Source organism: Anser brachyrhynchus (genome assembly GCF_964034855.1).
Source record: "Anser brachyrhynchus genome assembly, chromosome: 3".
Classification (NCBI taxonomy): domain Eukaryota; kingdom Metazoa; phylum Chordata; class Aves; order Anseriformes; family Anatidae; genus Anser; species Anser brachyrhynchus.
This window is the reverse complement of record NC_137696.1, coordinates 37,913,885-37,940,080: the sequence shown is the minus strand read 5'-3', so window position 1 is coordinate 37,940,080 and position 26,196 is coordinate 37,913,885. Positions and strand designations below refer to the sequence as shown.

Below are 26,196 nucleotides of genomic sequence, written 5' to 3'. Positions count from 1 at the left end.
GAGTGGGGCGAGCTTTGGGGGGGGGGGGGGCGCGCCGCGCACCCCCTTTTACCTCCGTGGCCTTTTCGCCCAGAGCCGCAAGGACGAGAGGGGAGGGGAAGGAGGGAGGGGAATCGCCAGAGAGGGTGGGACTTCGGCGGAGCGTCTCTCCCCGCGGCCGCGCCGAGCAGTTGCAGAGCGCCGGCGAGCGGGCGGTGGGGCGGGCGCTGCGCGGGGAGCGGGCGCTGCGCGGAGCCGCCGCTGGAGTGCGCGGAGCCGCCGCTGCCGCGGCGCCGGGGGGCGAGGAGCGCACGCCGAGCCGGCGGGGGACAGCGCGCCGCGGGAGCACCTCAGCCCTTCCCGGGCACCGGGACCTGCGCTTGGCTCGCCGCCTTGCTTTATCCTCCTCCCGTTTAATTGAATTTTTTTTTTTTTCCCCACCTATACTTTGGATTTTTTTTTTTTTTCTCTCCCTTTCCTGCAGAGCTCCCCCCCCCCCCCCCCCCCCTTTTCCCCTCTTCTCCGCCCCGGTTGCCTCCCTCTCCAGCCAGTTTGGATTTTTTTTTCTTTTTCTTTTTTTTCGCCCTCTTCTGATTTTTTTTTTTTTTTAAAAAGCGGTGGACGGCCGAGCGGCGGCGGGCTCAGCCCCTTCCATCCCCCCGTCGGGGGGAGGCAGCCGCCGCGAAGAAGAGGTGGGGGGCGCGCAGGAAAAGAGATGCATTGAAACTTTTCCCCGCAAACTTTGGCGTGAGTGCGCGAAGCCGAGAGCGAGCGCGGCGCGGGTGCCTCTGCCTGCCCCGGTTGCCGCTGTGGAGCTCGGATTGCCCGGCGGCGGGGGCCGGGCGGCGGCGGCGGGGCGGCCGCGGAGCCTGCGCTCGGCCCGGCGGAGCGCCCACCGGGAGCAGCAGCGGGGGCCGCCGGCGGAGAGCCGGCCTTATGGAGGGGTGAACGCGGACGCCCCGAAGAGGAGCCCCCCTTCCCCCGGAGCCCCTCGCAGCGCCCGGCCGGCGGCACCCCAGGAGGGCACGGAGGAGGCGCGGGCGAGAGCGCGGCGGGGCGGCGGCGGCGGCGGCGGCGGGGCGGCGGCGGAGGCGAGGCGGAGCGCGGCGGGCCCCGTTCCTCCGCGGCGTGCGGCGGCAACCATGAACTTTCTGCTCACTTGGATCCACTGGGGGCTGGCGGCGCTGCTCTATCTGCAGAGCGCGGAGGTAAGCGGCGGGACGGGGCTTTTGTGCCCCCGCGTGCGGAGGGGAAGGGGTTGGGGGGGCGGGAAAAATTAAGAAAAAAAATGTGTTTTTTTTTTCCTTTTTTTTTTTTTTTTTAAATTTATTCCCCCTTCCCTCGGCTCCCACCTGCTCGCTGTGCCCGTGCGAGGGGGGCGAGGCGCGGAGGGGCCGCGCACATGTGCGCGCATTGCACGCCCCCGCCGTGGGGCTCCGCGGGGCCGGGGCGCTGCGCGGCGCTGCGCGGGGCAGGGAAGGGAAGGGAAGGCAAAGGAGGGGAGGCAGCGCGCTGGCTTCTTGCATCAGCCTCTCTCCTGCCGGCCTCGGCTCTCCTGACATTGCAAAAGGGTGTTTCGGCGGTATTTGCCTTGGGTCCCGGCTCGGGTTCGCGCTGCCGTGTGGAGTTCAAAATACCTAGCTGGAAAAACAAATAGAGATCAAAGAGGACAAAATGGATCCTGAATTTCTTCCAGATTGATTTTTTTTTTTTCAAAATGCATATCTCCTGCACCGAGATTACAAAACCCCTCGTTTTTCCCTTCTCTCCTTCCTCGGTCACTTTTACTTTTGCCTCATTGTCATTCCTGAGCGATTAGAAACCGACTCTTCCTCCTTGTCTTTCTCTCCTTTAAAAAAAAAAAAAAAGGAGAGAGAAAAAGAAAGGCAGCTTTCTGTGCAAACCTGTCCTATAAATCTGTTTTCAAAAGAGTCAAGAGGGCTGTGTTGCCAAGAGATATTAAGGGGTTTAGACAGAGTGCCCACGTGAAAGTGGCTGTATGCTAGGCAGGCGTGGATTATGTTTTAAGGGCTGTAAGGAGCTAGTTCTCCCCTGCCATTCCTCCTCAGCTCTTGGCGAGAATGCGGGCCAGATCATCTCCCACTGTCGTGAACATAAACGTCGCTTGCAAACTAATCAGTTATTCACATTGTTTGTTCAGCACCGATGCTGGAAGGTAACTCCCCAATTAGGAGCCATTTCAGCTGTAACCGAAGTCATGCAGGCACTGCACGCTTTGTTTCTAGCCTGTTATATCTCTACTTTCTCCAGTGACAGCCGCACGTTAGGCTGTGCTCGATGGGAACCGAGGCTGAGCTCTCATTAGAGCGTGTCACGGAGCAGCTCCGTGCAGCCAGCCTGCCAGATTTGGCTCGTGGGACGATTCTTTCCGCTCTCCAAGAGTTTTTCCACCGTCACCGAAAACAGGGCTTCTTTGCCTCCCAGCTCCTCAGTAAACTTGCAGAGCAGCGTCTGTTCCCTGGCTGTAGGTTAGACAACTCCGGGTCGGTGTCTAGTGATAATACCCTTCAACCCTCCCCTTGCTCCTTCTCCCCTCCCCTTCCTCTTCCCCGGAGATGAAGCTGCGGATCAGGTAGGGTCCAGGTCTGCCTGTCCTCGGGAGTCGCGTGAAAGCCTCATGCTGCCTTTTCTCCCAGGCGGGAGGATGGTGCTGCTGAGAAAAGACAGAGGGTAACAGTGGGGGGGGAAAAAAAAAGAAAGAGTAGGGAAAAATTCCGGGGTGGCGTGGGAAATGTGGGGTGGTGGGAAGCGTTGCGGGGATAATTGCACGAGAGATCGCGAGATGTTCAGACAGCCGGGTGATGCGGGCCATATAAGTGCTCAGACAGACAGACGGTGAGGTCTGTCCTTCAGTTCTGTCCTTATTTGTCCGTTGGTCGCCTGGGCACCACGGTGATGGGAACGTTGGAAATACCAGCAGATCTCACGTAGGCAGCTTGACGATGGCTCTGGGCACGGCAGAAAGCATGACTCTTCACGTTGGGACTAGGGTTTTGTGCTTTGATGATAATATTTATCTGTAGCGTTAATCAGGCTGTCGTGCTGAATAAAACCTATCTAGCTCGCCAGGCGCGTTGGAGAGAATTAAAGAAAAGCCCTGGCAGAGGCTGAGCTGGGAAGGCAGGGTCCAGCGCGTGTCAGGCTGCTTTCCTGAAGGCGAGGGAGGAGGGACGCAGGAATCACGGTGCTCCCCCGGAGAAGGCGGCAGGGGGATGGCTCCTGACCGAGGGAGCTGGTACGGTCGCTCCTGCAGCGAGGCCGGGACAGCGGGGAATTGTGTCACGGCCCGGGCTGGGTGGCGCTGATGCCACAGGTGTCTGCCTCTGCTCGTGGCACCAGCCCTTCCATGCGGGAGAGGGAGGGAGAGGTGGTTTTGCAGTGCCACCCTCCCAGCTGTTGGCCAGCGGGCGTGTATGTAGCCCCGCAGGGTGCGGGAGGTTGCGTTTTTGTCCCCTTCCAGTCCCCGGTTTCCTAGAGAATGGGGGAAGGCAGGTCCTTCCCCATCTTCCTTTGTCCAGGGGTCTCGGCGGCGGCATGGTGGCGGGTGCATGCTGGTGGGGGGCTGAGAGCTCATCCCTTCCCACCCCAAACCGTGGAGGGACCTGGCTATACCAGCTGTATTGCCACAGGGAACAGGCAGCGATCAGACACGGAGGGAGGGAGAGCGAGCCTGTGACCAGACTGCTAATGATCACACACCCACCAGCCGCGCTGCCTTCGGCGTGCCTCTGCGCCAGGCCCCGCTGGGAGCCCCCAGAGCCTGCCTCCCGAGCCCCCTGGCAGCCAGGACACCACGGGTCACCTTCCCCAGAGCCGCTGCGGGCCCGCGGTCCGGGGACACGCCGGGAGGAGGAGGGCTCCTTCAGGAGCAGGGGAGAGGGGAACCCATGCTGGGGTCTCGGAGGGGCTCTCCGATTCCTGAGCGACCCCGAATCGGGTCTCTTGTCCGTCCTGCTCCGTGTCAGAGGTGCCTGCGCCGTGCTGGCAGCTCGCGGGATTACTGATCTCCATCTGTAGGTACAATGGGGAAGGAGTGCAGCGAGTCCCCCCACCGCTTAAGTAGAAACCGCTGAGAAGAATTTCTAGCGCCTAAGACGAAAAGTGCCTTAACTCCTGTCCCAGAGCCCCTCTCAAAGTGGATGGATTGTTTGTTCCAGTCCTAAACAGTTACAAAGCTCTTTTAATGAGGCTGCACAGATTAGGGGGAGGGGAAGGGAGAGAAAGAGTCCTGGTGGTGGTGGTGAGGGGGGTGATGGCTGGAGAGGAATGACTTGATTAACCTTTTCTCTCCCTTCAGAGAGTAACTTGCTTCGTACTGGCACTTGGAGGAGAAGGGGGGCGGGGAAGGTGCAGATACAGACAGTGTGAGGCAGGTTTATTTGCTCGGGAGGGTTTTACCCCACTTCAGGATGTGCATTCACTGCGACCTGCAAAGGGCACAAAAAGGAGCTTCCCCCTGGTCAGCCCCATTCTCTGGGGGCATTTTCCCTGCTCTCGAGCCCAGGGCTTGCTTCCACACCTCTGTGAAATGCTGAAAATCTATTGGAAACAAATTGTGTTACAGAGCTGTTGGGTAATTCCAAAAGACAGCAGAGGAGAGCGTGACCTTCAGGCTCCCACCGAAGGGCACGCTGGGCCTGCTTGTCCCTTGGAAGGCTTTTGGCTTCCCATTGCCCTTTATGATACGTAGCAGCCCGGTTTCAAGCGAGGCAGAACCCCCTGCCTGCTCTGTTGTTTGAGTGAACGGGCTTGGAGGGCATTAGCCACAGGTGAAAGGCACTGCCAAAAGGGCAGAGAGGTTTCCTGGTATAGTGGGCAGACAGCGTGTTACTGATAGTTCTGGGAAACCTTTTGGGTGACTGCTGAGAGCTCCCCTTCGAGTGCTGCAGAGCTCTGCCAGGGGGGAACAGCAACCTCGTTCACCCTGCTCCTGGCAGGCTCCGTACCGATCCTGTTTCCCACCCTACGGGTGCAGTTGCAGCCCAGGTCTAGGTGAGAGCTGGGAGGGTGCTCTGGCTCCCGCGCCGGTGCATTGGGCAGGGAGAGGTGCTGGCCACGCGCAGGTGAGCAGTGAAAGTGTGCGGCTTACGTCTGCTTCCCAGCATCCATGCATCACGTGCGCGTGTTCGTGTGCGTATGGAGGCAGGGGGCTTGGCAGCAGGCTGAGCCGCCTCACGCTGGGAACAGGCAGAAAGACCCTCAAGGTGTCTCAGAGCTAATTTTGCTTAGTCCATCACGGTCATTTGGTGTGCAAACCAAAAAAGGTCTTGGGAGCATTGTGACTTGGATAGATCGGCCTGGCTCGTGATCTTCTTCCTGTGCTATGACATGAATGGAGGCTTTTCTGCCCTTGATGCGGTTTTCTTTTGACCCATAGATCTTCAGGCGCTGTGCGTCTTTGGAAGGCCGCTGCAACCTCTGCTGCCTCCATTTTGTTTGTGCTGTTGCAGTGACCTTCACACTTCAGGAATGAAATTGTTCCTAGGAACCTGCTTTTTAAACTGTTATCACAGCACTGAGGTTAGGCACACAGGCTTTTCTCCCCAGGGACATAACAGATCCACGCGTGGGGTGGCTCAGGTCTGGGCCTGGTGCGTTATTCCCAGGTACAGAAGGACGTCGGTTGAAATGAGAAACAAGGAGTTCGATCAGGGGGACCTTAGACAAAGGGAACTGTGCACAGACACAAAGGAATGGCTGGGAGAGGGGCTTTGCCGGCTCTCTTTCCTCCTCCTTTTAAAAGCTGACACTTCAGGCCACTCAGAAGGTGGTGCTGCCCTGTGCACAGGGCTGCTAGAAGACCATAGGTGGCAGATTCCTGTTGTGAGCTCGAGGTGGACTTTGCCTGCTCAATTCAGTCCTGTCTCCAGCTGTGAGATCAGAGGGCCTTTTTCTAAGCCCAAATACAGCATGTTGCTGATGAAACAGTGCTCTGTGTGTTTGCATTGCCACTCTCTTTTTGCGCCTCTGCTGAAATGCAGCAGGTTCCGGGGTGGATGGCGTCACGCAGGTGGCAACATACCTTGCAGAAGTGAAGAAACCCAAGCTTTTTTTGGTTTTGGTTCAGAAAAGAACAGCAGGGGGAAACCTGACTTGGCTGGAAAGTTACGTCAGAGCTAAAACCCTCACGCAGAGCAGGAAGAGTGAAGTTTTTGTTTCACCTGGAATTAAAAAAAGAAACTTCCTCAGTGAAGCAGCGTAACACCGCTCCATCCCAGTCTGGGGGTGGGATCCCTGTTGCTGCTCCTGCCTGCGTCAGCGGTTTGGAAATGCCCCTTGTCCCAAGAGGGCAGCAGGAGCGAATGCAGAGCTCAGGGCCTCTTTTTGTCCTGGGGAAGCCGCGCAGGGGCTGGGGACGGGCCCGTTACGTGACAGTGCCAGCACAGAGGGACACATGGGGGTTCACGGCGTGCGGTGCCGCAGCAGTTAACCGCCCTGACACCGGGCCAGATAGCGACACCTCTGTGGCCACCGCCACAGAGTGACAGACATCGGTGACATTGAGCGGGGCGCGATGCCCTTTCGCGCCTGACAGCCCTTCTCCCCGCTCGGCCCTCCTCCTGGGCCAGATTCACCTCTATGGCGGGGAAGGGGAGGCCTGAAGGAGAAAGGCAGGCCTGGCGCTGCTCTGGAGGTGGCACCGGGCCCACGGCTTGCCCAGGCCCACGGAGCAGCGCAGGCCAGCGGGAGAAGGTCACCCGCGTTGTTTTTCTCACCCGGCCCTCATCTGCTCAACGCTTTTTGCCCCCAGTCGCTGCAAATCCCTCGGGGGGGCTCCTTCCAACCCCTCGGGCCGCTTTCCTCTCCCCTTTCCCTTCCCCGGCCCCGTTCTCCCTTCGGCTCCTGCGGGGCCGAGGACGGGGGGGAACAAAAGGGCTCTGTGCCCGCCCCGGCCTCCCCGGTGGCGGCGGGCCCGGCTGCCCCCGGCCCGGCGTGGGGGGCTCCGCGTTGTGACCGATTTTTCTCTTGTCTTTGCAGTTGACGAAGGCTGCTCCTGCCCTGGGGGATGGGGAGCGGAAACCCAACGAAGGTAAGAGCCGGGCGGCTTCCCGGGGGGCTCGGGGGAAGGCGGCCCGGGCCCCGGGAGCGGCCGGCGGCCAACACCGCCACCTCCCGGGGAGCCGCAGCGGGAGCGGGGGGCTGCCGCCGCCGGGCGCCGCCATTAGCCCCGGCGGGGTCGGGGCCGGACCCCGCGGGGCTGGGGGCGGCCGAGGGATCGGGGTCGGGATCGGGATCGGGATCGGGATCGGGAGGTGCGGCGGGGCCGGGACGTGCGGCGGGGCCGGCCCAGCCTGCTGCGCGCTTCCCATAACTCCGGGGAGAACTGCGTGCGTGCGCTGGTGCACACACACACGCTCATTTATATATATATATATATATATATATATATATTTATGCGCGCACACAAAGAGCTGAGTGGCTGCGAACAGCCTCCTAGGAATTCGCCACAGTGCCGTAGGAAGGGATTTGTCATCTTAGCCGCCCGCCTCCTCCCCGGAGGCGCCGGTGGTGCCCGGGCGGCCGGGGCTGATCCCCGAACAAAGGCCGGAGCCGTGCCCGACAGCCCCGGCACCACCAGCAGTGGCTCTGGGGACAGAGGGGTGGCAATGCAGGGTGACTTCCAGCCTCGTCCCCCAGCTCAGGCTACCGCTGTGTGCAGAGCCAGGCTTGAGAAAGGCACCCTTTTACTCCGGTGTGAGCAGGCGTAAAAGGTTCAGGGGTTTGATCCCATATAGGTTTTGCTTAATCTGATGCTGGCAGCGCAGTAGAGATGGGACCAGGTGATCCTGGAGGTCTTTTCCAGCCTTAAAGATTTTACGAAACGAGGTGGTGCCTGTGCAGTCGTAGTGATTCTGTGCTGCTCCAGCCACCCAAAGGCCAGGCTGTGGCCATGTCCTCGGCCCCGTGGGTTTCTGCGAGCACATGTGTGTGTAGGCCAGGAGAGTAGTCAGCCGCCAGGCTAGTCAGAGGTGCCTCCTGCAAGCCCCCTGCCTGGTGGAGCCCCGTGCCTTGCAGCAGGTGGGCTTTCCGTCCGCAGTCCTCCGCTCAGAAGTGGGGGCTGTGGACTTGGGGGCCTTCAGGCTGAGGTGATCATCAGTCAGCTTCTGTTCTGACCATGTTTTCCCCATTACCTTGGCAGCGGAGCAGGCCCCTCGCTGGCGTGGCTGGCTCTGTCGGAGGTCTCGCAGGGTCCCCCCATGGGCTGTGACCTCCAGCGTTATTCCAGCTGGAGGTCAGCAGAGGGCTCTAGCAGTGTGGGCCCAGATTGGCTTTTTATGTTGCACTCTATTTCAATTTCTGTAACTTTATTGGTATGACCAACTGCAGGTAGCCAGAGATTTGTGGCAGGCAGCGTTTGGGCTAGGTGTCCATTTTGCGTGGCCGAAATTTCCGATTTGCTGGCGGGCTGCCGCATGTTGCGCTTGACCCTTGCTCCTGCTGAAGTCAACAGAAGAAGGTTCAGTGACTCCAGAGGGATCAAGATGGAGCCTGCCGTGAGGCTTATTTTGGTAACCAGTCCCTCTGCTGTTGGTAGAAGAGAGCTAGTGTCCTGATCTGTGCCATTTGTTGTGTCTGACTACGTTCCTGGGGAGGGAAGAGTTGAACAGAATTTAATTCCCTGTCACAGGAAGGTTGATGGGAGCAGGGGAGAAGTTGGTCTAGCAACGTGAGCAATGGGACTCCAGTGCTATTGCCTTGATGCTATTCCTGGCTCTGCTATGCAAATACATCTGCGAGCTAGAAATCAGGACTCTTGGCATTACCTTCCTGGCTCTGCTTCTGTCCTGCTGTATGACCTTGGCGGTTCTCTCTCTGTACCTCAGTTTCCCCTCTGTTAAGAGGAGTCGATGATGTGCCTCTGTTGTACAAGGACAATCCTGCAGTGCCTTCTGCTGATGCTCCTGGGGTCTTTGGGGTGGGTGCGTAAGGTGACTTTGTGTCTTTGGCCATTTTGTGCTTGCTCTGAGATGTCAAGCTGCGACAGGTTTTTATTTGGGATGGACTTACTCTGGTTGGAGCCTGTAATTTTAACTTCAGCCCCTACCGTTTTGTGCTCAAGAGAGCCTTCCACATGTTTTGTGGCACGGGAAGTTGTAGAGGAGTTAGACAAACACTCTTTGTTTGTTCCACGAGAAAAGATTTTCTGGTATAAATAAAGGAAACCACCAGCACTTGTGGCTGCACTTTTATTTTTAACAGAACAGTGTGTCTGTATTGCTGCTAAGCCATTGACGGGGAGGGAGGCAGAATGATCACAGACCTGCTCCTTTTCTAGTCTAGCTTGTTCCCACTTGACTGCTCCGAATTTGGACTTAATCCTGCCTGCTGTGGCCATGTCTGCCTAAAGAGTTAATGTGGGCCCTGGCTGAGTTTTAACCTTACTTCCCTCTCCATTCACAAAGAAAAACCTCTGACTCAAATTTGGAGGTGTTTTACAGGGTAGGGGTGTGGGTTAAATGTGGGATTAACTTTTAACATGGGCTGAGGCCCAAATTGCAGGAAGGGAGCAGGCCAAGCGGTGTTAGTCCTTCAGTGACCTTCCTATGTTTCCCCGTGAAAGACAGACGTCCTTCCGTCCCTGACACAACCAATGGAAAGGAAGCACGGACTGAATCAGCCTGGCAAAGTGCGGAATATGACTCCCAGTACATAGGAGTAAGTGTAGATACAGTAGCAGGGGCAGGGCTTTGTTGTGAAGATGACTGTACCTCAGTCATGTGCTCCGGTTTGGGAACTAGCTGTGCAAATGGACTGTGGAGTGCTGCACAGTCTCCGTGTGAATGCTCTGTGTCCAGTGAAATCGAGGCAACGCGCCTTTTGTGGCAGGATATTCTGACTGGCAGTTGGATAAAGAGTCCCCGTTCCCTCTTCCGAGGCTGATTCAGACTTTGGAAAATCCTTGTACGTTAAAGTAAAGGCAAAAACTCCAGCACTGATAACGGGAGGCGTTTGGTCCTGTCAGATTTCCCAGATCTCAAGTATAGTTATCAGGGTGCAGCCATAAAAGTAAAGGCTCCGCAAAATAAATCAAATGTGCTGTTCCGTGGCCAATCTGTAGTCCGCATTCCCTGGTATAATCCAGCTGCTCGCGCAGTGCAAACATGTAGAAAGCACTGTGGACCTGAATCAGTTTCACTTCAGTTTTCTGCCTGGTTTCGGTTTCTGGCTCTTTATATGCTCCAGAGGAATTCAGTGAGCAGCAGTTGATCTGCACAGGTAACTATCGCTTTTCCTCCCTCTTTTCCTCCCTCCTTCCCCTTGCAGTGGGTCTGGAAGCATTCTTATCCAGCGCTGTGCTTGTGTTGCCGGAGTTCCCAGATCCTTTCTGCTGGCAGAGCGTGAATAATCAACAGTGCAGTTCAGTGGCTGTCATTGTGCCTGCAGAATTTCCCACATATTAAATTGTTCAACTTGTTGGAGCATAGGCAGTGACTAAGGTCACTCTGAAGGGGAGCAGGAAGAAGGAGGTAGCACAGACAAGATCGGAGGACAGGCAGGAGGCACGCTGTAGTTAGGGGAGGAGGGAAGAGGAAGGGAAGGGACAGGGAACAGAGGCATGCTGTCTTTTAGGCTAGGAATACCAACAAGCAGTCCATGCCTGCCAGGCTACATTTCCTTTTCATAAGCCACTTTCTCTTTTAATAGCTGCTCACGCTCTCTGACACTTCAGACTGCCTGGATGGGAGCTCCTCCCCTCTTGTACCCGCTCTCAGCGCTGTGGCACTGTCAGCTCTGCATGACCTAGAATTAACTTTCAACAATTAACTGCGGGCTGTGAGCTCCAAGCCCTGCAGCTTTTGCATTTTTGTGGCAAAGTAACCTTTATGCCAGTTTGTCACAAGTTCAGGGCGCTTTAGAAACGCTTACCAGAGACCATTTTTCCATGATGCAAGCAGTTTGCGCTTATCACTCAGAGTTATCAACCTCGGTGCTGTAGGACTCTGCATACTGTACAGGTGGATCATTATAGCGTGTAACAGCACGGGGCAGGTACTATCTCTCTGTGCATACGCTTATCCTCTGCTCCATTTGAGACAACTTCCTTTGCTGCCTGCATGCTGGTAGAGCTGGGAGGCCTGGAGGGCTCCAGGGGTTCGCTGTTTGCAGAGGTGTACGAGCAGCTGGGTTTTGTGCGTGTGTACTTATCTACCCTATCTCTCATCTCTTTAAATCTCTCCAACCCTTGACCAAGCAGCAAGACGAAGCTTTGGCAAGAGACTGGGAAACATTGAGAAACGCTTGTGAAATCAGTGCAGGTCGCAAGCAGTTAGTGTTTGCTCCATTCAGAGGGAAGGCAGGGGATAATGGCAGATCCACCCCGTTCCCCCTCCCACATCGCCTTATTGTGGTTCAGTAGCCAAGTGTGTGGTCTGGTTAATCCTGGGGGTGCTGTGGGCTTGCTTCGAGTCTTCCAGGTGCTGGCTTGCTTCCTTGCTGTGGGAGAGTGGTCAGTGTAGAGACAGGGAGGCTGCGACTTGTAGCAGGTGCTGTCGGTCTTCTGAAGGTGGCCTGCTGAGGTGGATGCTGCACGTGGGCAAAAGCTGTAGCTGGTGGGGAGAGTGGAGCCACGTGGATGCGCTGCTCACAGCTGTCTCACCATTCTCAGGGGTGCCTCTGCGCTGAGGTCTACAGAGAGGATGCTTTTGCCTCTGGCTTATACCCCTGCCTCCTAAAACCAAGGCATCAAATGGCCTTTTTGAAAGAGGGTAAAAGACGAACGAGTGAAGGGCCTTAATCCAGAGTGCAGGTCATCTGCAGCAGCCTCAGGTGCTTTTTAGCTGGGCTACTTTGCTTAGAGGCAGCATGTCTGAGAGTATGGGGAATGGCAAGGGGACGAGGCACCTGCGGGATGCATCATGTTGCCAGGGAGGGCCAGTCCAAATAGCGAAGCTCTCCGGTCCATCTTGTCTCTGTCCCGAAGCAGCAGGAGGAAGGGCCATCTCCTTCTCTTCCCCTACTGATTTGGGGTGTGGGTGGGAGGGAGGGAGGGTGGGTGAGTAGGGCAGAGACGAAGGACGTAGGCCTGCAAGACTGGTAGTGAAGAGCATAGGGTAGATGTGTTGCAACTGTCTGGCTCATTTTAAGGGGCAAAGCACTAGACATTCTTGAGCTAAGTTTGCATTAACTTATTCCCTCCATTCCTCCCTGTAGTTATCAAATTCCTGGAAGTCTACGAGCGCAGTTTCTGCAGGACAATTGAGACCCTGGTGGACATTTTCCAGGAGTACCCTGATGAGGTGGAATACATATTCAAGCCATCCTGTGTGCCTCTGATGAGATGTGCGGGTTGCTGCGGCGATGAGGGCCTAGAATGTGTCCCTGTGGATGTGTACAACGTCACGATGGAGGTGAGGGCCCAACTTGCAAGCTGGCATGCTTGGGTGGAGAAGGCAAGTCACCCGTCACAGCCACCCCAAGAGATACAGAAGCTAGCAGCAGGCACAGGAGCATTTCTGCAAAGGAGCACTTCACGCGTAGAGAATGCAAAGGAGCATTTTTGATGCCGTTATCTCTGAGGCCCCGGAGAAGATACTCCCCAGACCCTTGCTCTACCTTAACTCTGCATTTGGTCCACACAGCTGTTGCTCTGAAGGCAGCTGAGTAGTGCAATAGGGAAAAGCCTGTCAGTACTCTCTCCCGGAGGGCATGTGAGGTCAGTCTTTACCAACAGAGCAGGGGATTTGGGTCATTAGCTACACTGGCACAGCAGGGGTGGAAAGGGTCTCTAAGAAACACACTGCTTCAGTGTCAAGTGGAAAAGCCTTTCTGCCTCTGGGCGTCCTCCTCCTTTGTTTGGAGGCTGCTGAATTCATTTCTTGGAAGAGACAGGGACTGGCCGTGATAGCAAAGGCTGGGCACACGGGGAAGGTCCAGGCTCTGCTTAGAGAGCATTGTCACTGCCCTTGTCTGCCAGCCTGGATTCCAGCTTGTATCCACTGTGGTGCTAGTGTCCGTTACCCTTAGCCTGTAGCTCCCTCACCTACTTTTGTCCCTCAGCCTCTTGAAAGGGCACTGTAAATATTGCCATCAGTTTTTGATATGGATGAGAGACGTGCAGGACTGCGTGATTACCAGCCAGTGCTTTTCACTTGTGACCTCGGCTGTGTTTGAACTCCGGCAGAGAACCTCTCTGTGTCCTTCCATGGTTCCCCTGTATTGCTTTTCCACTTGCATGCTCCAGCCTGGGCCAGAGCCTACTAGCACGGTGTAACTAAGGACAGTTTTCTTCTTACCATTCCTTGCTGAATTACATGTTTTGGCTGGCATGCCTGCATGCCTGTGAAGGGTCAGAAGCACTTCAGGAGATCTGTGGTGCAACTGCTAGAACTAGTGGTCCAGCCAGGTTCTGGGTTGAGAGACTGTGACAGTACATGCCTAGCTTCCCGTATAACTTCCCTGGAGGCACACGGAGCGGGGGGCTGGGCGAAGTCTGGCTCTGCAGGGGTGTTTTAAGCACAGAGCACCAGATTTATTCTGTGTGTCATCTCACTGAGAAGGTGACATGTCAGCCGGGAAGGAGTGGTGGCTTAGAGAACGGTAGTCGGACGTGGAGCTTTTGCTTTGGGCCTTTGCTTTAGACTGAAACATGCCTCTCTCTGGGAGCAGGCTGAATGCTCCATTGCTGTCTCGCTAGTATTGACCAGGGACGGCTCAGTGAGAATCTTATGGTGGTGTTACGCCCTCTCCCATGCCTCTGTCTCCAAGGCAGTCCACCAGTGCTGGCACCTTGCATGCATGAGCAAACAGAGCTTTGGCACGAGCCTGGTGTTGCCGCTTGCTTGTGATCAAAGGCCTTCTCTGCCTGGGCGAACGGGGCCTCAAAGCCAGCTCAAACTCTGCCATGCTCTTCCCAGGAGCACCTGGGGTGCAAATGCTTTGCCGCGCAGCGGGCTGATTTGGAGCTGTGAATATAAATAGTGAATGGGCAGTGACCCTCTCTGTTTCTTTCATTCCAGATCATGAGAATTAAACCCCATCAGAGTCAGCACATAGCGCACATGAGCTTCTTACAGCACAGTAAATGTGACTGCAGGTGAGAATGGAGCAGCACTGGTTCCTCTTGCGATAAACTTATTCTGAGCCTTTCGTTTTTTCTGCCGTTGGGTTGGGACTGTTGTCCAGAGGCTTCTGCGGTCTCCTCAGTTGGTTTGCAGTGGGATGGCTGAGCCTGGGAAAAGAACTCTGCTGGCGAGGCTCCTCCATCTCTAGATATGGCAGGTGGACACTGCTAGCCTGCAACCTGGGGTCTTTTGGCACTGGTGAGGTGCAGCAGGAGAGCAAACGCTTTGAGAAGGACTACTTAACCTGTGCCATGGGCATCCTGCAGCGGCAGCTGTACGTGTCCTCTTCCCTGCGCTTGCGGGAACTGGGAATAATACTGGATGTGTATGTGGTAAGCTCCCTTCTAATGAGGCCTTTGTTCTCTCTTCCCCCACAGACCAAAGAAAGATGTCAAAAATAAACAAGAAAAGTAAGTGACAAACCTTTCCTCCTTTCTCTTTTGGTGGTTGGTTGGCATTTCCTCTCCCCACTGCCCCTTGCCCTTTTCCTTGGTTGGTTGGAGATACTCACTTTGAGAAGGTGTTTTTGGAAATGGCATATGGTAGTGCATGGGGCGACACTCTGAATCCGTTCCAGGTGGGCACAGAAACCCAGATCTGACGGTCCTTCCTTCATACCCCAGACCTGGAGCTTGCATGACCCACGACCATGGCAGTCATTCCTAATGCTTTACCCCGAGTCAGGGAAGTCCCGTCGTGTGTGTCCTACCAGAATGGATTCAAGGTGCAGCCCCCGTTCTCCCTTCCCTCTTCCTGGGGTGTTTCTGGTTACTGCAAATCGCTGCCTTTCTTTATTATTAATTTTTTTTTCTTGCTGCTTGAGTGAGAACTTGCTGGCTTCTTTCACAGCAGCTTGGGTAGGAACTCTGCTGGCTACAGGGAGAGGTGGCAGTGGAGGCCTGGTGAAGGCAGGACTGATGCCATGCACGATGTGATGCTGGTTTTGGTGGGGTGGGGGCGTGGGAGGGTATAAAAGGAGGTGGATCTCCTAGCTGGGTCTCGGTGGAGGCTTTCAGGAGAGTTTTTTTCAAGCTGATGGATTTACTCTGGTGACCTGAAGAAGGTTAAGGCACAACCTTCCCTTTCCTTCCTCCCCAAAGTAAAAAGGTTATGGAAAGTAGATAAATCAGCTCTCGCCCTGCAGTAGTTGCAGGGACGATCACAAAACGTGGAACAACATGGAAAAATAGAGAGACCTCTCTGGGTGAGAGTGTCAGCCGGACTGCGCATGGCTGGGATAGCGACTCTGCCACTTGGAGGTGCGGAGTTGGAGAGGAAAGGGGTGAATACTGGGCGATGAGGCTGAAACAGAGAGAGAGAGCAAGCGGGAGAGTGAGAGGGAACTTCTTTCACCCCTCTCCTGGCGGTTGTGTACTTCTAGCCGCCTTCCAGCCTCTCCTCCTCCCCCTGGAAATCCGCTCGTGGCTGCATCGGGCAGCCGGCGCTCCTCTCTGTGCAGGGCCGTGTCGGGGACGGTCGGTCTGCGTGGCTCTGTGGTCTGAAGGTGTGCGAGAGTTGGGTCTGTGTGAGCTCTGGTGAGGATGGGGTGTGGGTGAAGCAGCCAGCCCGGACTGTGTTGCATTCCCTTTCCTCTTCTAACAGCACCTTGCCTGCTCTTTGCTGGTTCTGCACTCCCCGGGGAAGGAAGGGAAGGGATGGGAGAGATTGCTGTGCTTTGACTTGCTCTCGATTGAAAGTCCTGTTATATTGGTGCCCCTCTCCTCCCTTCAGGTCGATTTTCCTCCCCTCACCGCCTCCCTGTGACTCCTGACACGTAGGGCAGAGGCTGGGAGTGAGCTGATGCTCTGACACTCGTTCCAGCGAGAAGACTTGAACGGGGCCTAAGGAACACCCGTGGTGCTTTCCCTTCTGCCCCCCCATGTCCCCTCCCTCAACAGCTCCCTCCCGAGGTGGGCTGCGCCAGGGAAGGAGGGAGTCTCTGCTGAGCTGCCGTGGTGCCCACTTGTCTGACAAGCCCTGGTGCTTTGCCCAGGGCCTTCTCCTCGCATGCCTCTCCCTTGGTGCTGCGCTGATGTGGCTCAAGGAGCAGCGCAGGCTCCAGCCTCCCTCCCTCTCTGTGCTCTCGCTGGGCTGTAGAGGTCCATGGTTAGCGTCCAGGCCTGCACGTCCTAGCCCCGTCCCGTCCCGGCTCCTGCCACCGAATCAGGAGCAAGGGGTGAATTTTTAAGAGAGTCGGTGCCTTGGCTCCGTCCGCTCATCAGTTTGTCAGATCCACGTGGAAAGCGGAGGGAGGGAGGGGGTGGGTGAGGGAGAAAAGGAGGGAAGGCCTGAAGCCTCTTGCTGGTTATCATCTCCTTGGTGTCATAGCTAGGTCAGGCCTCCCTCTTCCTCCTCCGGCGCTCAGGAAGGAGGCTGCCGGAGGGCTATTAGCGGACAGCGAGGTCTCCTGGAGCCCACTGAGCCGCAGGCAGGCAGTGGGGTGGGCGAGCAGAGCCCGCGGGCTAGGTGGCCCCTTCCCACACAGCGCCGCTGTGCAGACCTGTTCTCCCCCCTTGTCCCAGCGTGCTGAGCCCATCCCGAGGCAGGATTGTCGCCATCCCTGGGCTGCCCCCTCCTCGCCACCAGGTCAGGGCGGTTTCTTCTTCCCCAGGGGGAGCCCCTCCACACAGGTTGCCCCTCGTCAGCCAGCGTGCGCCTGAGCTTGTGGCCCGGGATGGTTGTCTGCGCTCGCTGCGGTTGCGTGACGCTTTCACCAGGCTTTCTGTTCCCTTCCCCTCGCCCCCGCCCCGCTGCCCCTCTCCGGGGAGCTGCGGGGGCCCTCTGAGACAGCCCCGCGTGGAGGTGGCCTCTGCGCACGCCGTGTCCCCTGGCGCTGGCTTGGCTGCGGGCAGGCTGGGTGCGGTGCTGGCAGGAGCGCAGGAGGCCCGTGAGTGTGTGTGCGAGGTGGAGATCTGTGCTTCGGCCCCGGGACTTGCCCTCCGGTCCTGCCTCATGTGCTTCCCCCTCCCAGCAAGGCACATGGCTGTGTTTTTTTTCTCTTCTTCCTTGCGTTTTCTTCCGTTTTCTCTCTATCTCTCCCTTTCTTTCCTTCTCTCTCTCTCTCTCTTTCTCTGTTTTTTTTTTTTTGTTTTTCTTCCAGAAAATCAAAGCGAGGAAAGGGGAAGGGTCAAAAGAGAAAGCGCAAGAAAGGCCGGTACAAACCACCCAGCTTGTACGTTTGTGTCCTCTGCTTGTAGACTCTCTTCCCTCCCTTTCCCCAAACCAGTCCGCCTGCTTGCTGCTCACTCAAAATCTCACCCTCCCCTCCCAGTCACTGGTGGGCTGCAGATCCCGCAGGGGCAGCGCTGGCGGTGGCACCGCTCTGGCACGAAGGGTATCTCAGGGAAGGCGGCTTTCGCTTGCTTGGCTCTCTCTAATCATCACTGGCGACCATTTTCCCGAGGCACAGGAGCGCGGGTGGGTGGGCGAGCGCTCTGCCCCTCTTCTCCCACTCCTGGGGTTGCGGCTCTGTCGCGCGCTGTCCCCCACTTGTCTCGTGCTACGGTGACTGGCGACGGGCAGGCTGGTGCCTGCCGTGCATGGGTGTGTGTGCGTGCGTGCGCGCGTGTGCGTGCGTGTCTGGTGGAGTCACAAGCGGAGAGGAGAGGTGGGACGGTGGGGAGCTGGAGAGGGGGTGCTGGGGAACTGGGGGGCTCTCTCTCTCTTTCTCTCTCTCCCTGCTGGTTTCGGTGGCTTCTCTCTCCCTGTCTCTCTCCCTGTCTCTTTCGCTCTGTCTCTCACGGTGGTTCACAAAATTCTGCATTGAAAACTCACGGCCCTTCCCTCACGGGAGACTCCTAGGTGGCAAGGCTGGGACGGGGCTTACAGAAAGGAGGGCCTTGCCGACTGCAGGGATAAGCACGTGATGCTGGAGCCCAGCTGCTTTCCAGGGGGGAGAGACCCTGTGTATTTAACTCATTTAGCCGCTGGCCTCTTTCTACTCGAATAGCCCACTTCAGAGGACGCCTTTCATTGATATATCAATGGCTGGTTGGGACCTCTCACCTTCCCATCCTTGCTTCCCCCTTCCTCCTCCCTGTGGCCTGTGCCGATAGATCCAATGCAGCATTTGTGAATACTGTGCAGAGCCTGTTCTCTTTCTCTTTACGCTAATGCAAAGGGGTGCTGTCCTGACCAGGTTCTGGGGCTGCCGGGGTGCTGCTGGAAAACCATCAGCCTGCGACGCTCCAGTGGGCAGCATGGGGGCTGTGGGAGGGGGCAAGGGGATTGCTTTGATGTTTAGGGTGTTGCATGTGTATTTTCTTTCTGCTGAAGCGCTGTAGCTTAGACATCTTTCCTTTTGCCTTTTTGCAGTCACTGTGAGCCTTGCTCAGAGAGGAGAAAGCACTTGTTTGTACAAGATCCCCAGACCTGTAAATGTTCCTGCAAATTCACAGACTCACGTTGCAAGTCGAGGCAGCTTGAGTTAAACGAGCGCACTTGCAGGTTTGTGTCCTGAAGGATGAAAGAGAAACACACAAAAAGAAAGAGAGAGAAAGAGAAAGAGGGGGGAGCTTGCTTCCTGCTGACTTCTGGCACCAGTGCTATATGATTACTTCGTTTGTCTATCCTACGTGGGCCAGAGGGCAGAGGGTCTAACTGAGATGAGCACAGAGATTCCGTGTGTCAAAGGGCAGCTCTGCGTTTCTGATGTGCTGTCAGGACTTGGACGGGGATGGCTCCCAGAGACAGGGCATTTGTATCTAAGGTGTCCATTCCCCTAGAACGAGGTAACGGAGTTCATGCTGCTGTAGTAGCCAGGGGGAGGGTCTGCAGCCCTCTGTGCATTATCTGTGTGCAACTCTGAGGGTGCTGTTGTACAAAGCCAAATCCTTCTTAGCTGACTAGGATTCCACCACCCCTGTCTTCCAAGCCCTTTCTGTATGGCTTGTGGACACTCTGCAGTGTGCGGAGTAAGGAAGGCCAGGCCAGGAACCTCCCTCACCCTCAAGGATGTCCTCATGCTCTCATTTGCCTTTTTGTTCTTGAAAGCCAGGGAGAGGGCCCTGTCCTCTTGCACTGTGCTCGCAGTGTACTTACTGTCCATGTCTTGGCCAGAGTTGTGGTTTGAGGGACTGCACTCAGGGCTGTGATGTGGGATACAGCATGTCTCTAGGTGAAGGCAGGCAGAGGTCTGTATTTCAGTTACCAGGTGGGAGATGCAAAGACGCTGGTTAGTGTCTGCTCAGAAATCCCCACTGTGCATGTGTTGTCTGAATGCTACTTACCATGCACCACCTGTGGCATGGGCATGTGCAGAAACCGATTCCTGGTTCTCACCTGAGCACTTTGGTGAACTCAGTGGGGTCACTTGACTCGCACCAGCTGCGTGTGCATCTCTGGTGCGTGATCATCCTACCTATCCGTAGAGAGGACAGCGATGGGTTTGCTAATGAGCCCTTGGTTGTGCCTCCAAACTCAGTTCACAGAGATCTAGGAGCTTCCTCCTGTCAAGAGAATATTGCAGGAGCAGTGGCTGGATGAGAAAGAATAAGGGAGAGAGATCCAGGGTCCTCACCAGTGGCTGCATCCTGACAGAGGAGACATCTGTTTGCCTGCCTGGAATTGGCTAGGTGACTAGGGCTGTGCTTCCATTAGGTGTGAAAGTGCTATGTGCCAAAATCAGGGAGGCGTCTAGGCACTGCCAGAGTGGTGGAAACTGCTCTGCAAACAGAGGAATTTTCTGGGGTTCTGTAATTCGAGTGGGAAAGTAATTGATGGAGGGGCCAGAGTACAGCAGCTTCCAGAGTTACACTTCTCCCAGGGAGCATAGCCCCCAAAGAATGAGACCAGACCTAACCTTGCTTTTTTTCCTCTGGTCCTGCTCCCTATCCACAGAGTAACTGGAAATTACCCTACAGAGTTTGAAGACTGAGAAATAGTACAAAGTACAATGAAAAACAAACAATACCCCAAAGAAGTCATGACGGCAGAAGGGGTTTACTTGCTTCTTTTACTAGTCACTCCCTGTGGTGGGATAGTTGGCACTAAGGGAGATTTCCAGAGCTGGTGTGTTGGCCAGGAAGATAGGGAGGAGTCATAAGAGTGGGTAGCTTATCTGTTTCCAGATAAAAAGCTGGTTAAGCTGTAGTTCTTCCTGTTCCATCTCTTTGTAGAGTTAGAATTGGGCCCTGGAGGGGAGGGCAAATTTTTGTTTCTCCTGCTGCTTCTTCAGGCTGCTGCTGCTGCTCTTCTGTGGCGCTAACCCCTGCTTGTGGCAGCCAGTGAAATGAGACGCATTTTCTTTTCACCTTCTCGCCTGCATGAGGCTTTGTTGTCTGCATTGCTTCCAACCCAAACAAGAGGCTAGGTGGGGGGCTGAGGGAGTGTGTCTTTCTGCATGCGTTGCTTAGCCTTGTTTTTGTGTGTGTGTGTATCTATGTGTGCATGGTGTGAGAGGGTGCAAACAAGACACTCAGCTCAGCTTGTGAGTGAGGAGACCTCTGATCCTGCTCCTAAATTCACCCCTGTACCAGTGTCCCTCCGTGTCTAGGTGAGCCTGTGGGAATAGAATTCATCGACCCATTCATGGGTCGAGGTTCTCCGCTGTTCTGCCCTGACTGCACAGCACTTCACCCCACCAGTGACGTCATGCCATGTCTTAACGCCATATGCTCTTAAACACATCAGTCACCTCCCTTCCTCCCCTTCCCTGTCCTACTTGCACCCCCGTCACAAACATTAATCTCTTCTCTCTTTCTTTCCTTCCCTCTCCTCTCTGACAGATGTGAAAAACCGAGACGGTGAGCAGCGGAAAAGAAGGGGGAACAGCCCTGTTTCTGGAGCCTGATTTCTCGCCTGGACAGAAAAATACAAAACAAAACACTAATCCAAATGAACCCTAAAAATGAAGGATCGGTAGAGCACAGCACTTTCAGTACGGACGATGGACTCCGGAAGGAACATTCCCCAAGGCACCCGCCGCACAGAATTCACCTTTGGGTTTTGAACTGTTTTATTTTATTTTTCTTTTCATGCTGCTAAATAACAGAGCCAGGAAGACTATAGGGGTGTATTTGATGGGTTTTCCCATGCATACATATATATGTGTGTATACATGCATATACATATATATATATGTATATATATTTTAACCACATCTATATATACATATATGTATATCTTAACCACACACACACACACACACATATATATATAATATATATATATATATACTGATTATTTTTTTTAACATTGCTAATGTTATTGGTGTCTTCACTGGATAATACTCGACTGCTGTGGACACAAGCGGGCTACTTGGGGCATAAGAAACAAGCTAAGACTGGACTTGAGTAGAAGCGCTGGGTGTAAACTTCTTAACTCTAACTGACTTGTGCGGCCTCCGCTGTTTCTCTGTAGAGTGTGCTGTACCACAAACCACCTTCTCCTTGCCTGGGACAGGGAGGAGAGGTGATGGAGAGGATGGGCAGGGAGTTCCAAAGAGCGGCATCCTAGGGTGCGATGGGTCAAAGGCCAAGGAAACGGCCATCTGCGTGATCAAGGATTCCTCCTCCCCTCTCTTCCCCCAACCTTCGCCCTTACTCGTCTCATAACCTGCCTGCCTTGCTGGGACATGGGATGTCAGTGTACATTTTGCGTTGACTTTATTCGCTATAGAAACTTCGTCAGAGAGGCAATGCTGGCTTCTCTTAAGGATGGTGGGCAGCTGATGCGCACTAACTTTCCATTCAAGGAAGTATCACAGGAGTCTAGATTCCCCGCCCTTGGTGGCTGCAAAAGGACATAAGGCCTACAGTGTGCTGAAGCAAGAATGGGGACCGGTGCATAGCCACACAATTGTTCAGCACTGTCTGCTTTCTTCATGCACAGAGCTGCCACTCAAGAGCATCCAAGATGCTTATGGAACATTTCTGGAAAGGGATATTAATCAAAAGTATATACACAGTAGGGGTGTGTGTGTGTGTATGTGAGCGTCAAGATTTTTTTAATGGCGTACTGTAAATATCAGGCCCCTTTTCCAGCTCTTGGGCTGGGGAATCAAATGTGAAGGCAGCCGGAATCCCCAAGCCGTGTCTGAAAATCTTGGCTATGTGTGTATCTGCAATATACGCTGTGGTGTATGTGAAACCCACCTTACACACGCGCGCACACACACACCCCTGAAAGCGTGTTTGTACATCTATGTGGATATATATAATCTAGTTCTGTGATTAAAATTATTAATAATAATAATAATAATCAAAAAGGTACTCGGTCTGTGTCAGAAATCTGCCAAACATCATCTGCAATTGAATTTTTCAACGCCTGATAATGTACAACACGGAAAGCTTCCAAAAAAGACAAGACAGTCTAAAAACAGACTCACAACAAGTGACTACTAACCACTAGGAACTCCCCATCCGACTGATGGCTTTCAGAAGGAGAAAAAAAACACACGGGTGGGTGCTTGCATCTGCAATGTATAATACTCATGCTGCATCGTGCGCAAGACAGAGGCTTCCAATGGGGGGGGGAGGGAAGAGAAAGTGTTTTATATACTTATTTAATATCCCTTTTTAAATTAGAAATTAAACAGATAATTTAATTAAAGAGTAGGGATTTTTCAGTATTCTTTGTTAATATTTAATTTCAACTATTTATAAGCCGTACCTCTTTTTTTTTTTTTATTTGTACTGGTTGTGTATAAATTTAACCTTCCTGTTGTCCCATCCCATCTCTCCCCAATTGTTGGCAGAGTCAGTAGCATGTTATGGGCAGTTATTTAATTAATTTCTCTAACACCTACCCCTACACATTCCTATTGAGACAAGGGTTAGATATACATCTACATACTATATATATATTTGGCTATGTGTTTGTATATATATATATATGTTTATGTATATGTGTGATTTGGATTAAATAGACGCTACGATTTTTTTATATATGTAAAAAGAAGAGACAGGAAAAATAGAAAATTCTACATCTTGAATCTCTCTCCTTTTTAATTTTAATATTTGTTATCATTTTATTTATTGGTGCTACTGTTTATCTGTAATAATTGCGGGGAAAAAAGATATTAACACTACATATTGTGTCTAGTGAATTTTTTCAAGATATTCCTTAGTGCATATTTATTTTTAAACAAAGAAATTACAGATATATCTTAAAAAAACGACGACGACGACGACAAACAAACTTTTTTTGTATTAAAGAATTTAATTCTGACCTTGATTTCCTTTGCCTTCTCCTTCTGCCTTGCATCCTGATTTTCTTCCATTGTGTAGCAGACCCTCCAGCATTGCCTCTGGAGGACACAGGGCTCCAGCAGCCTGCCAGTTGGACTCTTGGATTTGGGCCCAGCGCCTCCAAAAGCATCTAGGTACCTAAAGCCCCATGAAATTAGTGGGAGGTAGGCACCAAAATACTTTTGTGAAGCCCAGCCCAAGTTCCCAGCTCAGTGAGAAGAGGGTGGTCTGATGGGCAGGAACAAGGGGGCAGGACTCCTGGGTTCCTTTCCAGCCTCTGACACCAAGCAGTGCCGTGATGGTCACAGCCTTGCCTCTTGTCTTATCAGGAGACAAGCCCCATCATGCTGGGTGCTGCGCGGGCACGAGTAGATGTGATCTTGGTGGAACTTACAATCCAAGATGAAAAGTAATGCTCTGAGCCTGCCTTTCACTGGTAATGGACTCGGTGTTTGCTGTTGGAGCTGTGTGTAATCCGCTACCAGTCATGGCTCAGGGACACCTCACCATCCTGGACGACATGGAACAAAGATAAATTGGGTTAATACAGACCACTAAGTTCATTGCTGCCCTGTCCTGCTCTTCTCAAGGTAAAGGATGTGGCTTTTGTTTTTTATTTATTTTATGTGCAGTTTGGGCCTCTGCAGAGGGCAGAGAGTAGAGGGAAGAGGAAAAGCACTTGAGGCTCTGGTTCATCTTGTTCAGTAACATCTTGCAGAGTGCAGCAGTGAGAGGTGTGAAGGTGAGCGGGGGCCATTTGTGGATGCTGCTGTGTGACGAACCCAAGGAATTTCTTGACTTGCATATTCACCACTGACATTTGGCTTGTGAGGATCTATTGGCTGTTTCACAGATCGCTGTGCAAGTTAACAAAGACATCAAGCCTATCATTGGCAGACCTGCATTGGCTTTATTGGAGCCCGGAAGTGTTTACAAGTCAGCAAATTGAAAAAGATCGAAACCAGCAGGTCAGTGGTGCCACCATGGGCTGAGCTGAAGAGACCTTTCTGGATGTGAACTATCAGCATGAGGGAACCCAGGTCCCCTGGATGGATGAGGCAGCAGGTCCCTACTGTTGGTCACAGCATGTTGAACCCTGCCCATCGATGGAGAGCTGAGCTGGCTGCTTCCTGTGAGTGAAGAACAGCGTCTGCACTGCTCTCTCCTCCCGCTTCTGAGGGCTTAGGAGGAGGAGGAGGAGGACACGTGCAGAGCCAGGCTGCTCCATGAGACAGCAGCTGTGCCTGGTGTGGTGGCACTTTTCAGCTGGGACAACTCCACCTGCTGAAGGGATTCACTTGTGTGTGGCTACAGCAGAGGTGAGGCTGCTGCCTCACGATACATTATATACGCACTGCAGCCACAACAGGATGGCAGCGCAGCAAGAGGCTGTCCAAGTCAGCTCTGAAGGAGGCACCTGTGCCACTGGAAGCCTTCCAGCTCTTCACATTTACCCTCCAGAGTGGATATGGCTGGGCTGCAACCTCCTGTGAGGAGATCGGTTGCAGCTTGTTGTTGGAGGGGAGCCTTGGCCTCACTGGAGCGGCTCCACACGGGTGAGGACCCCACTTCAGGAGGTATCTGGATCCAGGAACGTGCCTTTCCCACGTCCTGCCCATCCTGAGCCTGTGCATCATACCTGGCTCACGTGTGCCCTGTCCTGGGGTGAGGCAAGGACGTGTGGAGCCCAGCCAGCTTTGCTGCCACGTGCCCTGCACAAAGGGATTTTTCCCTCGAGACTTTTGGTCACATCCACGTTTGGGTGGGTGGCTGACTGAAACATTGCCTTCAGGCAGTTTTCCTCGTGCCTGCTTCACTTATTCTGTGGGAGTCGAAGAGCAGAGGCACCTGAAAAACCCTGGGCAGAGAGGACAGAAAACCCCACTGGCAGTGGGAAAATGGTGCTTTTGGTTAGAAATGCCTTCTGTCTTTTTGATTTGGCACCTGTTAGCTGCTTTGACCCCTTGTTGCTGATGACTTGGACTGCAGATTGAGTCCGTCAGCCTTCCAGGAGGGAAGCAGGGGGAGCAGCACTGCAGAGAAAGGCCTTGCTCAGGCTCCTCAGTCATCTCCAGAGAATATGTTAAAAATGCATGTACATCTTTTGTCCTGTTCAACACAGTCCTGTGAAGGACTGGGAGGCCCAGAGGAATCCATCCCCTGTCAGTGAGGCAAGAGCAGCCCACACATTGGCAGTGACCTTGTCCCTTCAGGTGCTTCAGGTGCACCTGAAGTGTCTCAAGATGGCTCCCAGCCATGTCACCTGATGGTGTGCCTCCTTTGGGTGAGATGCTGTAGGAATATCACCACAGAAAGAGCCAGGCCAGCTCCAGCCATGCCCCCCCGTGTGTTTTGTGGGAGGTGGTGAGTTGTGGTACCCCCATACCAGGGGCCAGGGCAAGACTGTGAGGAATTTGAGCAGCATCTGGCTTTGGGGAGGGATTCCTTTCCGTTTGGGAAGTGGGGAGGCATCGGGGGGCTCTGCACCATGACAGGGATGAGGGTCAAGTCCTCCCTTAAACATCAGGGTGGCCTGGTGGCCTTGGTTTGCTGGATACATGCAGTGAGGAGGGGATGACAGGGCATCTCTCAGAGGTGCAGCTCTCCACGTACGTTTGGAGGTGACACACAAACTTGGCAGACAGGCTTCTTCCACACGTGTGACCCATTTACCTGGCCAAGTCTGGCCTCCCGCCACCAAAATAGTCTTCCAGTTACAGGTCTCCACTGAAGCACCATCTGAGATGCCTCAATGTATACTCAGGAAGGCGTTGCTGTGCATTCACAGCTGAGGGACATATTAGGAAATATCTGTGCTTCTGGGCTATATCCGTACGTTGTGATATGGGGCTAATCTTGCTGGTTCACGCTTTTTATTTTTACCTCACAACTTTGGATACCCCTGACACCTCTTTGGGAGTAAAAAAAAAATGCCCAACCCCTCC

The 26,196-nt window shown here is 54.1% G+C and overlaps 1 protein-coding gene across 9 annotated transcripts; it reads left to right on the top strand.

The window, feature by feature from the left end:
* Positions 1-160: 160 nt before the first annotated feature.
* On the top strand, positions 161-23,231 carry VEGFA (vascular endothelial growth factor A). 9 transcript variants are annotated; one of them, XM_080583708.1, is made up of 9 exons: positions 164-1,187; positions 6,979-7,030; positions 12,154-12,350; positions 13,959-14,035; positions 14,441-14,473; positions 14,641-14,787; positions 17,164-17,235; positions 18,378-18,509; positions 20,789-23,231. In XM_080583708.1, exons 1-9 carry the CDS (start codon positions 1,122-1,124, stop codon positions 20,808-20,810), a joined length of 798 nt encoding a protein of 265 aa, XP_080439834.1. In that variant the 5' UTR covers positions 164-1,121; the 3' UTR covers positions 20,811-23,231. The 9 variants fall into 9 exon arrangements, with proteins under 9 accessions (XP_080439836.1, XP_080439838.1, XP_080439834.1 ...); XM_080583710.1 differs by lacking the exon at positions 18,378-18,509 and having other exon boundaries at positions 161-1,187; XM_080583709.1 differs by lacking the exon at positions 17,164-17,235 and having other exon boundaries at positions 165-1,187.
* The last annotated feature ends 2,965 nt before the right edge of the window (positions 23,232-26,196 follow it).

Coding starts and splice junctions, on each gene's coding strand:
- VEGFA (XM_080583708.1), top strand. CDS start 1,122: ATGAACTTTCTGCTCACTTGGATCCACTGGGGGCTGGCGGCGCTGCTC. Junction 1,188..6,978: donor TCTATCTGCAGAGCGCGGAG/GTAAGCGGCGGG, acceptor TTGTCTTTGCAG/TTGACGAAGGCTGCTCCTGC. Junction 7,031..12,153: donor GGAGCGGAAACCCAACGAAG/GTAAGAGCCGGG, acceptor TCCTCCCTGTAG/TTATCAAATTCCTGGAAGTC.